This window comes from Anabrus simplex, chromosome X (genome assembly GCF_040414725.1).
Source record: "Anabrus simplex isolate iqAnaSimp1 chromosome X, ASM4041472v1, whole genome shotgun sequence".
NCBI lineage: Eukaryota > Metazoa > Arthropoda > Insecta > Orthoptera > Tettigoniidae > Anabrus > Anabrus simplex.
In genome coordinates this window covers 5,537,600-5,551,960 of record NC_090279.1, presented here as the reverse complement: position 1 = coordinate 5,551,960, position 14,361 = coordinate 5,537,600, and the positions used below count along the sequence as shown (strand labels likewise).

The 14,361-nt window shown below is 43.2% G+C and overlaps 1 protein-coding gene across 1 annotated transcript in view; it reads left to right on the top strand.

Moving 5' to 3' along the window:
* Nucleotides 1-6,398, top strand: part of LOC136885887 (hemolymph lipopolysaccharide-binding protein-like) — a 98,963-nt gene extending 92,565 nt beyond the window's left edge. The window contains exon 6 of the mRNA XM_068230631.1: nucleotides 6,242-6,398. Within this exon, the coding sequence (XP_068086732.1) occupies nucleotides 6,242-6,387 (146 nt within the window). The 3' untranslated portion in view covers nucleotides 6,388-6,398. The remainder of the gene's footprint in view (nucleotides 1-6,241) is intronic.
* Nucleotides 6,399-14,361: the final 7,963 nt, after the last annotated feature.

Genomic DNA, 14,361 nt, shown 5'->3' with positions numbered 1-14,361 from the left:
TTGTTATGTTTTCCCCATTACTGTGGGTCGATAGATTAATGTCGAATACCATTTCCTTCACCTCTTTGCTTCCAAAGAATCCTGCACTGTCAAAACTAATTGGAAATCCTTAACTCCCGGAGGCTTGCTTAAAATATTCTCAGCTCGGTAAATTATGTGAAGCAGCCTGCTCATCTACTTACACATAGTCCAAGTGAGAGTCTCTCCTCTGACAGGTTAGCGACCTGCGGTTGATTGTATAGTCCTCGCCTCTTGAGCACAAGGAGTGCATGACTCAGAATATATCCGAGGTGCCCAATACTACTCCCGACTCAAGGAGGGCCATGACTCAGAATATGTCCGAGGTGCCCAATACTACTCCCGACTCAAGGAGGGCCATGACTCAGAATATGTCCGAGGTGCCCAATACCACTCCCGACTCAAGGAGGGCCATGACGCAGAATACAGTACGTCCGAGGTGCCCAATACTACTCCCGAATCAAGGAGGGCCATGATTCAGAATATGTCCGAGGTGCCCAATACTACTCCCGACTCAAGGAGGACCATGACACAGAATATGTCCGAGGTGCCCAATACTACTCCCGACTCAAGGAGGGCCATGACTCAGAATATGTCCGAGGTGCTCAATACTACTCCCGACTCTCAGTACAACTTACTCGTCCCCTCAGTCGCTGCCCATAGTTCAAGTACTAGGATGTGACTGCAGTCACTCACACGACAACAGTACCCTGGGGTCATGGTTGGACACGAAAGAGGTTCAACAACGAAGCAGCCGTCAAAACCGCCTTGGAAATATTTCTCACCATCAGACGGTCGATCACCTGGGAAACGGGTGCGAATGCTCCTGCATCGCGCAGAAGAAGTGAATTGCATTTAGTAATGCACATCCTATTTAATAAAAATTCCTCGTCATGGAGTTCTCGTTGTGAGAAATGTTACTACCAACTAGCAGGTACAGGGTGTTTCTTGATCACCAACACACTCATGGCGAGAAGAGGACCCACATGTGCGACGATAAGTATTACAGGTAAAGCTCGTAAACAAACAGCCCGAGTGAATAAGTATGTGTCGCTTCCTGTTTAAATGTACCGCCTGTCGTCATATTTTATTGTTCTCTTCTTCACACACACTACCAATCACCAGCAGCTGTCTGTTACTCCGATCTCTATTTATAGTTGACGTTGTGTTTTACCGATTTCTTAGTAAACATTTCCTAATTTTCTCTGAATCACTTGAAGTAATACGTGAGGCAGGGCCCAGAAACTTGCTTAGAATATCCATATTTCCATTTTCACGGCTAGAATGTACTTTTCGGTACTCGCTCAGATGATCTCGAAGACAATATTTTTATATAATTATAACGAACGGTTTTGAATGATGACGACCGTACGTAAATGCTGTCTCGGTTTCAGGATATATATCGCCGTGAATTACCTAGAAGGATACGCGTATCACCGTTATCAGCGTCATTGATATTACTGAGCAGAGCCAGAGCACGAATGTCTTTAATTTGACACGTGAAAATGTTTGAGGAGCCCTCGCAGACTTTAACAGTTCTCACAAGCAGCAAGCTACAACTTCCAGATTGCCAGATTACCAGGTCTCATTTACATCATAGCCAGAACTTTATATTCCTCCAAGATGCTGATTTATCTCAGTCTCAAATGCAGAAACGCAGTTCCGTGTTTTGTCGCAAATTTTCTCATTTCTGATTGGTAGAATGTGTGGCCTTGTCCTTAATGTTTGCACTCAGAGACGATGAACAATTCCGTTGTGGATAAAACAGCACTTGTTTGGTGATCACATCCTCCTGAGACACATAGGAGGTCATCTCTACTCTCTGGTGGGGCCACGTAGTTTTACAGCCGGATGGCCTCCCTGATGTGCGAGAGGTGTTCTCTATTGACTGAGCTGAGAACTTTCTTGTGAGGACAAAACGGAAACCAGATTTTGAGAAGTACCGAATGCAACTCACTGTGGACAAAGACCAAGTGCTCGTAAACCTCCGCTGTGAAACTCCTTGGTGTGTTTTGTACTTGAGTTTTTTAAATTATTGATTTAAATAAGGTATTCATATCTTCAGACCATCGGTATTAGGATTCCTCGGTCTCAAGAAGTGCACAACACCTTGCAAATATATGGATCTTTTTGTTCAGCAAATGTCTACAAAGCGGAAAAATCTCCGTGGACTGGAGGAAATCCTGAATCAAGACATGACATAAAGGAATGGACAAGACGACAACTGAATCTCATAACGAGGGATTGCTCTAGAGTATAATATAAGAAGGACAAACGAACTTCACTGACCATCAAATATAAGAGTATCAATTCAGATTAAGAAGGAAACGATCACCTTCACAGGCTATAAAATGTCTACAAAAAGACATCTGGGCGGCTTAAGACTCCCCAAAGGCAAATACTGTACAGTCTTCACATTCGACATGGTAGACAGGAACAGTATGGACTCCATGACAGAAGACAAGGCAATTGTAAAACTCATAGGAAACTCCTATCACAAATCAATGTAGCGATAAACGACGGGATAAGTATATCAAAAGAAATCTTTCAAACAAATTGAGTAATTCAAGGTGACCCAGTTTGTCCCCACCTGTTTAACATTGCCACATCTGACGCAGAAAATCCATTGAAAATATGAAAACGGTGTCGCTCTATATGTATCCTCATGACATGGTCCTAGGTTCGCAGACCGATAATGACCTTAAAGAAGCCTTAAACAAACTGAACATTTGAGCTGAAAACAACAAATTCGTCATAAACCTGGAAAAATTATACATATGATTTTTCGAAGAGGGGCAGGTTACCGACCGAAGACAAGATGTTACTAGGAACAAATACTTAGGACTAACTCTAGAGACATCAGGAACGTCATACAGGATCCACATCAGGGAAAGAGCGATAAGAGCTATGACTCTGTTCAGCGCTAAAATAGTACCAATTATCACGTACGACTTGGAACTGATCTGGGAATTTCTAGAGACAATAGAAGAAGTAAAAGCCCGCTTAGTAAATGAGCCCTCGGAATTGCAAGAAAGCGCCCTCAAGGCTTGCGTATGAACCTCCTTCAATGAGGACTTGAGATGTCACTTAATGCTGCCATCAACCAGCCAAGAAAATAATTATTGACCCTCCGACGAGACAAGCGGACGAATGTAGAAGAGAATTTCTACTCTACAGATGCCATGATTGATAGAGGATGGACAAAAGGAAACCACGACGTGCGTTCTGCACTGACAAGACTGGCGATACGTGGATACCACCACAGAATATGCAAGAATGCGAAATACCATGAACCCAACAAGGACTCTTCGTGTAGTTTGTGTGACAAATGATACTCCTCCTGTTGCATGAATCGCAAGAGAACACTACTGAAGCAGTTTATACTTTCTGGTGCGCTTGAATTTTCATATTTTTTGTGATATTTGAAGCCATCTCCTTCCCGTTTCTTCTCAGTTATAATAAAAGGAAGTGCTCGAATTTGTTGTGAATCTCACTGTGCTCTCTTTTCAGCTTCCTTATTGCAGCTACTACAATTTCCGTTTCTCTTTGAGTCTGCGACTTGTACGTTTCGCATCACTTTATTCCCTGCAGCCACCAACAAGTACAGTCTGACACTATCACTCCACTGGGGGGTGATATTTGCACTGTGCCTTTGTGTGTTTCGTTCATCGCAATTTTGATTCTCATCGCTTCACTTTGGCTGACTTTTGGGTGGTTCACTGGTTTGTATTGACTTTAGATATGTTTGTGTCTGTTATAAAATGTGTACTACGGGTGAGAGATCGGGATGGGCATAGTTTCGTCAATCTCTGATGTTACTCAGTGGAACACAGCAGGGCACGTTACGATATCCAGGTGCTACCAGCACGCCGAGTGCTAGAGATCGGTGGCTGTGAGGATACCTTGGCTAGATCTTTCATGTATTAAATCCCTATTTTGTTTGTCATTCAGGATGATATTGAAATAATGAGAATGTTTCCACAGTTCTAGACAGACGATCATTTCTGCGAAGTGATTGCCTGGTGTGATGATGTACATAGCTACAACGGCACTTCTGTTGCCTTACACAAAGTTACTGAGGAAACGGGAATCATTGGCACCAGTTACACATTACAAGATCTCGAACTGTTAAGTGTTAAATACTATCTCTCAGTGAATGGATCATTTGCACTATGCAAACCATGTTATCTCCATAGTATGTATTAAAGACTATTAACATACATACATACATTATCATTATAGACTGTTATGCCTTTCAGCGTTCAGTACTTCTAGGAGTAACAACTATCTGTCTTTTGTTTCATTAACATGTGTGGTTCTTATTTCCAATTACTTTTCATACAGCACTAGTCGTTTATAATGTTGTGAGTTTCTGACAGCACGGCGCGATTCTTACTAAGTGGACATTTTAGGTCAACAGATGTATAAAAAGGCAGTGCCACTACATCTTCAGATGACAGTGCTCCAGGCATAGTGGATTTGATCTTGGTTTGAGGAGCATCAGCATGTACTTCAACTTCTTCTCTGGCCTATTCAATCACTCGAACCACTGTGGTACGTTATAGCGACAAGACTTCATCGCCTCTGGGGCAGCTCGGTCAATATTTCATGTCGGCATTTGTTACTTATTACTATTTTCAATTATTGGGTGGTGGTATGGTGGTATTTGTATTTTATGAGGAACTAAAATTGGGCAGCCATCCACTAATGGAGCAAAAGAATGAAAAGGTCTGACACTTCGAGAGATGAAGGTATCGCCTAAAGAAAGGGAAGGGGGAGATGAAAGTCTCCTCAGGTATCGAAAATGTAATATCGCCTTGGTCGGACAAGAACGAGAGTTAAACAAGGATAGATGAAAGTGAGGAGCCTAACAAAATTATGTGGAAGTAATGCCAGGACTCAGCTAACTTCCCCACGGTCACTAAGTAACGCTCCAAAATGAAGAACTCCTTGGGCGCATTTTGTTATCCTCTTACGATTGGCAGGGAATACCGTGGATGTATTCTATGGTCCCTACCCACGGGGTCGTACTTATCGGGAAAATAAAACAACAATGTTGTCGCTACCTCAAAACACACGGATAAGAATTACGAAACTTGAAAATGTTGAAAATATACCGAAAGCGACGACTGTGTCTTATAAGGGACAGACTATTTATTAATAGAATTGTAAGAATAAGTACATCAAATCAGAATAGAAATACCGCGGTGCGTAATGATAGGGAATACAATTCAACACAGAAGAGCGGAACAGAATGTGGAAATGCACGTAATAGTGTTCAGGTGCAGGAAGAAGTTGACTGGCAGCACACGGCGTATCGACATGAAGTACCTGCTTCGTAACATCAAAGTTATCGGATTGAAAACTGGAGCACGAGATAACATTCAAGACTTCTTTATAAATTTCCACAAAGTGCTTCAGCTGCCTGTGAAAGGCGTAGATAAAATTTACATCGCTCAAATTCGTGGATCTGTGAACATATTCCGATCTCATTTACACGGACCTGGTTGACTTCATGATAGCAATATGTAATACCAGTTTGACGAACCGCTCACGTGGTAAGTTGTTGCCATCAATAGAAATTATTTTTAGAATAAGATTACTGGTGGCTTAACAGTGCAGTCAAGTAGAACATCAGTGAATATTGTTTTAATAGGAATACCACTGGGAGACCATCCTCTATTAACACCAATCAGAAGCGGTCCGGCACTTCTAAAAATTGAAGGTACCGGAAAGATAGAGAAGCCCCACGACGGTCGTGATTATGAAAGACTCCCAAGGCCGTCGGTGTCGGACTAGAACAAGTGTTGACCCAGAGAGGTCGCACAAGAAAGATAAGAGAGAGGAGCCTGACAAGAATTTAGTGGGGAAAATGCCAGGCTCAGCTAGAGGAACCGTGGTCGTCAAACCACGGTCTCAAGTGAGAGTCAGTGGTTGACCTTTTAGTGTCCTCTTACGGCAAACAGGGGATAACGTGGATGCTCTTCTAACTCCCAAATCCACTGGGGGTCCTGAAGGCTGAGGTTCGAATCCCGCTCTATACTGGGTTGATATTTTCATCCAGAAATGCGCGTGTTGTCAGGAAGTCCATCTGGCCGCAAATCTGAGGCGAAAACCAAAATGAGCCTGGGGTGTTCCAGTGACCTCGGAAATAAATGGGATAATCTGAAGAAAGGTAAAGTGTTATGGATCGAGTGTACGACACTTGTGTCCTGTGTTTCAGGTGAGCCTGCTCTCAGCAGTTGGTGGTGGCCTGGTGCACCGGATAACAGAGCTGGTGATAAGTGCGCCGCTGCTAACAAGATAGGTCTGCTGTGGAACTACAATTGTGCAGAACGCCGGTCCTTCATCTGCGAGATCCCGCTGTGAACAGATCTCATGTACAGTGTTGATATATAATAAATATACTTGTAAATAAGTCGTGACGTTCTTTCTCCTGTTTCAACACTAACTACAGGGAAACTATTCAGAACAGCGAGGTCATCAGTCGTGTATGTTCTACCTTCCCTAAAAACAACAAGGTAATCAGACATCTAATATTCTACCTTTCTTTAAAACATCAAGGTCATCGGACATGTAATGTTCTACATTCCATCAAAAGTAACAAGGTTACCAGACATATAATGTTCTGCCTTCCTTTAAAAACAACAAGGTCATCAGACATGTAATGTTTTACCTTCCCTCAAAAACAACAAGGTCATCGGACATGTAATGATCTACATTCCCTCAAAAGTAACAAGGTCACCAGACATATAATGTTCTGCCTTCCTTTAAAAACAACAAGGTCATCAGACATGTAATGTTTTACCTTCCCTCAAAAACATCAAGGTCACCAGATATATAATGTTCTACCTTCCTTTAAAAACAGCAAGGTCATCAGACACGTAACGTTCAGCTTTCCTTTAAAACAACAAAGTTATGAGACATGTAATGGGTTACCTTCTTTTATAAAATGCAAGGCCATCTGGTATATGTAGTGGGCATTGAGGTTTCACGCCATTGTTGATAGAAGTGTGCAACTGTGGTTTTCTCTACTGCCTCTCGACTCGTTCGACACTTCACTCAGGGACCGTCATCATTCTGGAGCTCAAATGTAGAGCTGATAGTCTACGTACAGCGATGGAACGACTGCGAACAGAGCAGCATTCAGTAAAGATCTCCATGATTTTGAACTTAATACACGAACCGGAAAACGCATGAGGGACATGAAGTCCCCGCAATCCCCTCTGTTTTATGGTGAAAATACCACCAGGTACCGTTCTGAGACATTCCCAGGTAAAAATAAAACACGGCGACTAAGTGCTACTGCCGAGGAGCAGCCTCCTGAATTGTGATCCACGGCAGACCGTCACATACGTCAAGAAACTCGCTCATCGAAGGCCCGCAAAAGTCTTCCATTATCCATCCCTACAGGCAGCTTTCAGAGGCCATTTGTTGGGCATAATCTTTACCTGGCTAGGCAATTGGAATCCCAGTGCCCTTACGCCATATGCTGTTGATCAGTCACTCAAATGGTTATGGATTTTGTACGGCCCAGGAGACGCTTTGCTGCACCCCTCAAGTCCATCTCCATGAAGGGCGCCTGAGATGGTGTGCCACAACCTCGCGCTTCATGGCCAAAACTGAACATACCTGCCGAAAGTGACGGGAGATGGAGATGAGTAGGTGAATTGTGTACTCCGACGATACGCGGGAGTTCTGCCCACACTTGCGATGATGGAGTATGTGCCGTCACGGAAGACACATACTATACCTGCCATCTCGAATCCTTTAGGCCGCAGGTGTTTACTTGCTATATGTCTGGTCATCTGACTAATTGCGAGAGATGCCGGAGGAGGAAACACTTGTTTGTTCTGCCGCAGTCGCAATTCCCAGCGTGGTTTTCAACAGACCCGCAGTCACTTGGCGTTTGGAAAATTACGGCCAGTTTTCCCATGAGGTAGGCCGTGTTTCGGCACTTCGGACTGTCTTTGTTATCGCCATCCATTTGCTATGGTGATGTTATCTGAGTTTGCGTTACATTGAAGAGCTAGAGAAGGAACGCAACTGGAAAGTACTCCAGTGTAACTGCGGGGGATCCAAGAAGACTTACGTACTTCAGGTTTCAAGTCAAAAGTAGCACAACCTAAATTCAGCAAATTGCCTGCATCACTGAAATCTGCAGGACTCCCAAAGTGAGGGCTGGTGCTGTTCAATGATGAAAGAGATGAAATAATTCTACTTTTCTACTTAAAACGAAGTTAGAACTGTTGGTCTTGTCGTTCCGTTTTCCTGCCACTTACTGACTCAGTTGGTTCCATGGAGCCTTGAGGAACCTGAGGAAGCCTTTCCTTGACCTTCAGGTAGACAGTGGTCAGGCGGGAGAATTATATTTCCTTTTTGGGTTGATGTGGTTAGGCTTGAGTAAGCCGGTGCTGAGATTCACAGTTCCACTGACCGAACTCTCGCAATGTTCTCGTTAGAGGAATTTTGGACCGTCTTTGTGACATTGAACATTGCTAGGTTTAGGATGGTTCTCTATCAGTAAGCTAACAGACTTCCACTCTGCAGCTTTCGTACAGCCTCTTGAGCTTCTGTGAGGCAATGTACGTCTGACACTAAAAGGACACTCTTCAATTTTTATTGGCATAGCAATAGTCAAATTGCAGAATTAACGGCCTGGTTGGTTCACACCCCCTGTGGCTGGAAGCGATTGATAACAACCAAGTTAATCCTACCTTTCGTAAGAGACGACTAAAAGGAGCCCTAGAGGTTCTTGATTTGGGATCGCTGGTTGACGACCATTGCACACTTAGCTAAGTTCTAGCACTGCTTCAACTTACTATAGGAAGTCTCCTCCCTTTCGTCTGTCTTACCCGACCTTCCATGGCCAATACTAGTTCTTTTCTGACCCCTTAGGTATTTGGTATCGGGGCCTGCGGTGTCTTTCATTTTCAAGGCTTCGTGGCCCGTGTCTTTCTTTCGCTGATACCTTCTTTTTTCCACATTATCAATTTAACTTCTGTTTAGTGTTAATAGAGGGTGGTTAAATTAAAACCACCTCCACCACCACCACCACCACCACCACCACCACGACAACCACAACCACCACCACCACCACAACCACCACCACCACCACCACCACCACCACCACCACCACCACCACCACCCCATGAAGCACAGTTTCCACGCTTAGTACAGATGGTGGATTGTTGTGTGTCGTTATTGTAACAAAAGTAAAACCAACGTCTTCTACTTCAGCACTGACTTTCTGTCGGATTGTCACTGAAGAATTAGTGAACCTGAACGTACAGCCAAATGTTACTTTGCTCTTCTTAAAATGGTTCATCTTGAGCAGATGCCGAAGTAGACCTTTACGGTGGTTTTGGGGGAACTGTGATCAGAGACACATTTCGGACAGAGGTTTAACCAGCCCGAAAACTCGGTTCTGACGGATATTTCACTTTAACTTCTGCTTAACGTGTCCGAAGGCAGTGACTTCTATCTGAAGCATCATTGTTTTCGGAAGCAGTTTCTAATGTATTTACAGTCACGTCGTGGCTTTTCAGTTTCTGGAATGTCCGATTTTGTCCGAGTGTGCAGTTTTCAGCATTCCCAGCAAAGACGACACATCACATGACACAGGTGGTGATATTAGCACTACGCCCTGAACCATTAGTCTCTTGGAAACCGAGGATTTTATTACTCTCAGTGGAACACAGCTGTTTTCTAGCGGGATCGTCTATAATATTGTAGGTCTAGACCCGCCTCCTAGTTGAAGACAAGCAGATGATCTTGCTTTGCCGAGCAACAGGATCATCTTCCGGCCAAGAGCAAACAGCGACCCCAGAAACAACTGCGATATTCTGAAGAGAGGAAAATTGCATGGATCTACTGTGCGACTCATGGTGGCGGCCTGGTGAGCCGGATAACAGAGCAGCTCCTCAGGGCTGCGGTCTCGATCTTTAGAATTCATTTTCGTTTTTCACAAGATAATCTCTGACATCTGGGGTCTTTGTGTCGCTGTGATGAATTGTTACATATTTCTATTTAAATGGAAACAATTAATTTTTATGAATCCAACCTTATCTGCCGCAGTAACAGAGAATGTATAAACAGCAGACAGCTCCTAAATACTTTCAGAGTTGCTTTCTCGCTAAATAGCAAACGGTACTTTCTGCGAGATTCCTCTGCAAGCAACACATCTCCTCAGAACTAATAACAGCTCAGTTTGTAATGAAGTACACATGTCTTGAGCTTTCCGATTATAAATTGTTTAAAACTGGTGTCACGTTTCTCTGTAGGAAAATCAAAGTTTCGCTCTGTTCGACTCTCAATCACGGCCGCCCATCATCTGTCTCGTGACTGACTAAGATCAATGTTCTAGCGGTGAGGCGTTGAACACTTGCTCGTAGGCCTGAGAGGAAGGCTGTTATGCTACCGTATTGAGGTGTGGTGTGTAAGGTGTCCGTGTATTGTGCGACGTGTGGGCGGTAGAGTGGTCCTTAAAACCCATACTTACCAGTATTGACATTGAGACCTGCACTGTGGATAAGTAACATTGTCCGACCATCCATTCTAATCTTACATCGCAGACTTCGTGTTTGTATGTAAACATTGTCTGGTGATCCATCTTATCTACACATCACAGCCTGTACAATTACTATGTAAGGTTGGCTGGCATCCACCCATACTTCACATCACAACCTGCACGGTTACTACGTGACATTTTCTGGCCATCCATCCCAACTTCATGTCACTGCCGGCACATTTGCTAGGTGAGAATTTTTGGTCATCCACCATACTCTACATTACAGGCGGTACAGTTTCTTTGTAACACTCTCTGGCCATCCATTCATACTTCACATCACAGCCTGAAATATCAATAAATGGCACTTTGTGGCATCCATCCGCACATTACAACAGAGCGTTCAAAGTAACCAGATAACTATTTATAGCCATCCAGCAGTTCTACTCGTCACAGCCTCATGTTTACTATGTAACATTTTCCGGCCATCAATCCATACTTCGTATCAAAGCCTGTATACTTAGTAGGTAACATTGACTGACCATCCACCATACTCCATATCAGAGCTTGTACAGTTCCTCTGTAAAACTTTCTGGCCATCCAAACATACTTCACATTTATGAGTCCGCACAGTTTCTAGGTAATATTGTCTGGCCGTCCATCCACATCTTAGCCTGCGCGTTTGCGAGGTAACAATGTGTGGCCGACCATTCAAACTTCATATCAGAGCTTGTACATTTCCTTGGTAGCATATTCCTGCCATCAAACCATACTTCACATCACAGCCCATGCAGTTTCTTGATAACATTGTGTGGCCGTCAACCAATACTTTACATCACAGATTTCATGTTTAGTATTTAATACTTTTCTGGCCATCCACCCAAACTTCAGATCAGAGCCTGCACAGTTACGGGCGATTAACCCATACTTCATATCACAGATTTAATGCTTGGTAGGTAACATCTTCTGCTCATCAATTCTCAGCCTGCACGTTTGTTAGGCAACGCTGTCCAGCCATCCATCCATACTTCATAACACAGCCTGTATTACACTAGGTAACATTTTCTGGCCATCTATCCGTAGTTTACCTCACAGCCTGTACTGTTAATATGTAACATTTCCTGACCTTCTATCCATAGTTCACATCGCAGCCTGCAAAGGTACTATGTAACATTGTCTGGCAAACCAACCATAATTCACATTATAGCCTTCGAGTTTGGTAGGTAATATTTTCTGGCCATCCATCGATACTCCACATCACAGCCTTCACGTTTGGTAGATAATATTTTCTGCCCATACTTCCATAACTAACATCACAGCCTGCACCGTTAGTAGACAACATTGTCTGGCCATCCATCCATACTTCACATCACTGCCTGTAGAGATTCTTGGTAACCTTTTCTGGCCAACCACCCATACTTCACATCACATCCAGCATGGTGGCTACATATTATTGTCTGGCCATCCCCTGTACTTCACATCACGTCCTTAATATTTGCTACGTAACATTTTCTGGCCATCCATTCATCGTAATACCACAGCGTGCACGGTTGTTTGGAAACATTGTCCGGTCATCCACCATACTTCACAACAAAGCCCGTACAATTTCTGGGTAACATTGTCTGGTCATGCATTCATACTTCACGACACAGCCTGCACAGTTACTACTGCATATTGTCTGGCCATCCATCCATACCTTGCATCACAGCCTGCAAGTTTGCCATGTAATATTGGATGGTCATCCATCCACACTTCACATTACAGTCTGCGCTGTTCCTTGGTAAAATAGTCTGAGTATCCATCCATACTTCATATCACAGCTTTCATGTCTTGTAGGTAACAATTTCTGGCCATTCGTCCATCCTTCATACCATAGGTTCCACGGTTACCACGTTACATTCTTGGGCCATCAACGCATACTTCACATCACAACCTTCAATTTTGTAGGTAATACTTCCTGGCCATGCATCCATACCTTACATCACAGCCAGAATTGTTACTGGGTAAAATCATCTGGCCATCCAAACATACTTCACATCACAGCCTGCGCAGTTACTGATAACTATGTCTGTCCATCGACCCATAGTTAAAATAACATCCTTATTGTTTGCCAGGTGACATTTTGCGGCCCTCCATCCATACCTTACATCACAGTCTGCACGGTTACTAGGTAACAGTTTATGCCATCAATCCATACCCCACATCACAGCCTGCAAGTTTGCTAGGTAACATTGTCTTGCAATCCATCCGCACTTCACGTTACAGCCTGTACTGTTTCCTGGAAGCATTTCCCGGCCAGCCATCAATACTTCACATCACAGCCTGTACAGTTGCTAGAATTACGCATTTGTCGACTTATTTCTGATGATCTCCGGCCATAAGACTTTTATGTCCAAAGGAAGTACGAATATAATTTTTAAAGGTAAACAACTCCATCTCGAGCTAACACGATACATATGTTTATTATTATCATCTTTATTATTAATACTTGGAATTAACTCTCCTGTGGTCGCGCGAAGGAAAGTAACGTCAGTGGTCGCGCGGATCACAATGGTGATCCATACTTTCTTTGTGATATGAGGCTGTTCTGTGCTACTTATTCAATGAATATGATTGTGCATTGTGAAAAGAACTCTATTTTCTGTACAGTGTAATATTATTATGTGTGCATTTATAAGAGACACCTGAAAAATTATTGGCATTGTGATTTGTCTCACTCACTCCCTCCACTACCTTCCTCAATGTCTGGTTCATAGATTTATTTTCTCACAGTCATCCAATTTGCTCCTATATACCAATAAACTCATGACACAGGAACTGAGATTAGACACCGTAATAAGAAACGAACAAAGTCAAAAGAAGTCACGCTAGTGGTCGCACTGATCACAGTTGTGATCCACAAGAATAAGTTGTTTTATAACGCAACAGCCATCAGTTAAGGGTTAGCAGACTCCTGCTTGTCAGAGAGGGGTCGAGGTGTGAGGAAGGTACACAGATGCTCAAGGTCAACAGTCATAACAACAAACAGTAGCGAAAAGAACTAAACGGCTGGATCACCATTGTGATTCACGCGACCACTGGAATGTTAGGTCTTGCAGCATTAATGAAATAATCATCAAATGAACACTATCAAGTCACTGCTACCCATAACCTTCGAACATTCATCTGAAATGAAATATGTTATTTGAATGATATAGCAAAATGCCTACATTCACGCTTAATACTTCATAAGTAATATTTTCTGGCCATCGATCCATGCCTTACGTCAGTGCACGCTCGTTTACCTACTAACTTTGTCTGGCATTCAATACATACTTCACATCACAGCCTGTACAGTTGCTTGAGTTACACAACAGGTTAACGTTATGAGCCCAAAATCAAAGTGAAGTGTAGGCGAACAATCGAACTCCTTGAAAACACAAGTTGGGCTCGTGGCCCGACGATCCACAGGCTAACTACTGAAGTGACTAGCTGGAGAAAATCTTTAGGTCACAGAATTTAAAGATTGAAAAGGTTACATAATTCTAATCACCTCAAAATCAACATGAGAGGGAAGTCGGGAGAGTAACTCATTCTCTATTCCCTAATAAAGTTTAAGTTATATACAGCTGTTAGAAATTACCTGTAGAAGTAGAACTTAACAATTTATGTTACATGGTTAAATTCGGAAACCTTCCCTTCGAGTTAGCTTTCACTTAATACGGATGGACTGTCATTACCTGTAGATGCTCGACGACTGGCGAGGTCCCACCTCCTTTGTACACACACACACACACACACACACACACACACTAGACCAGAGCGATTAGCAAGACAAAGTGGCTCGAAAAATGGGT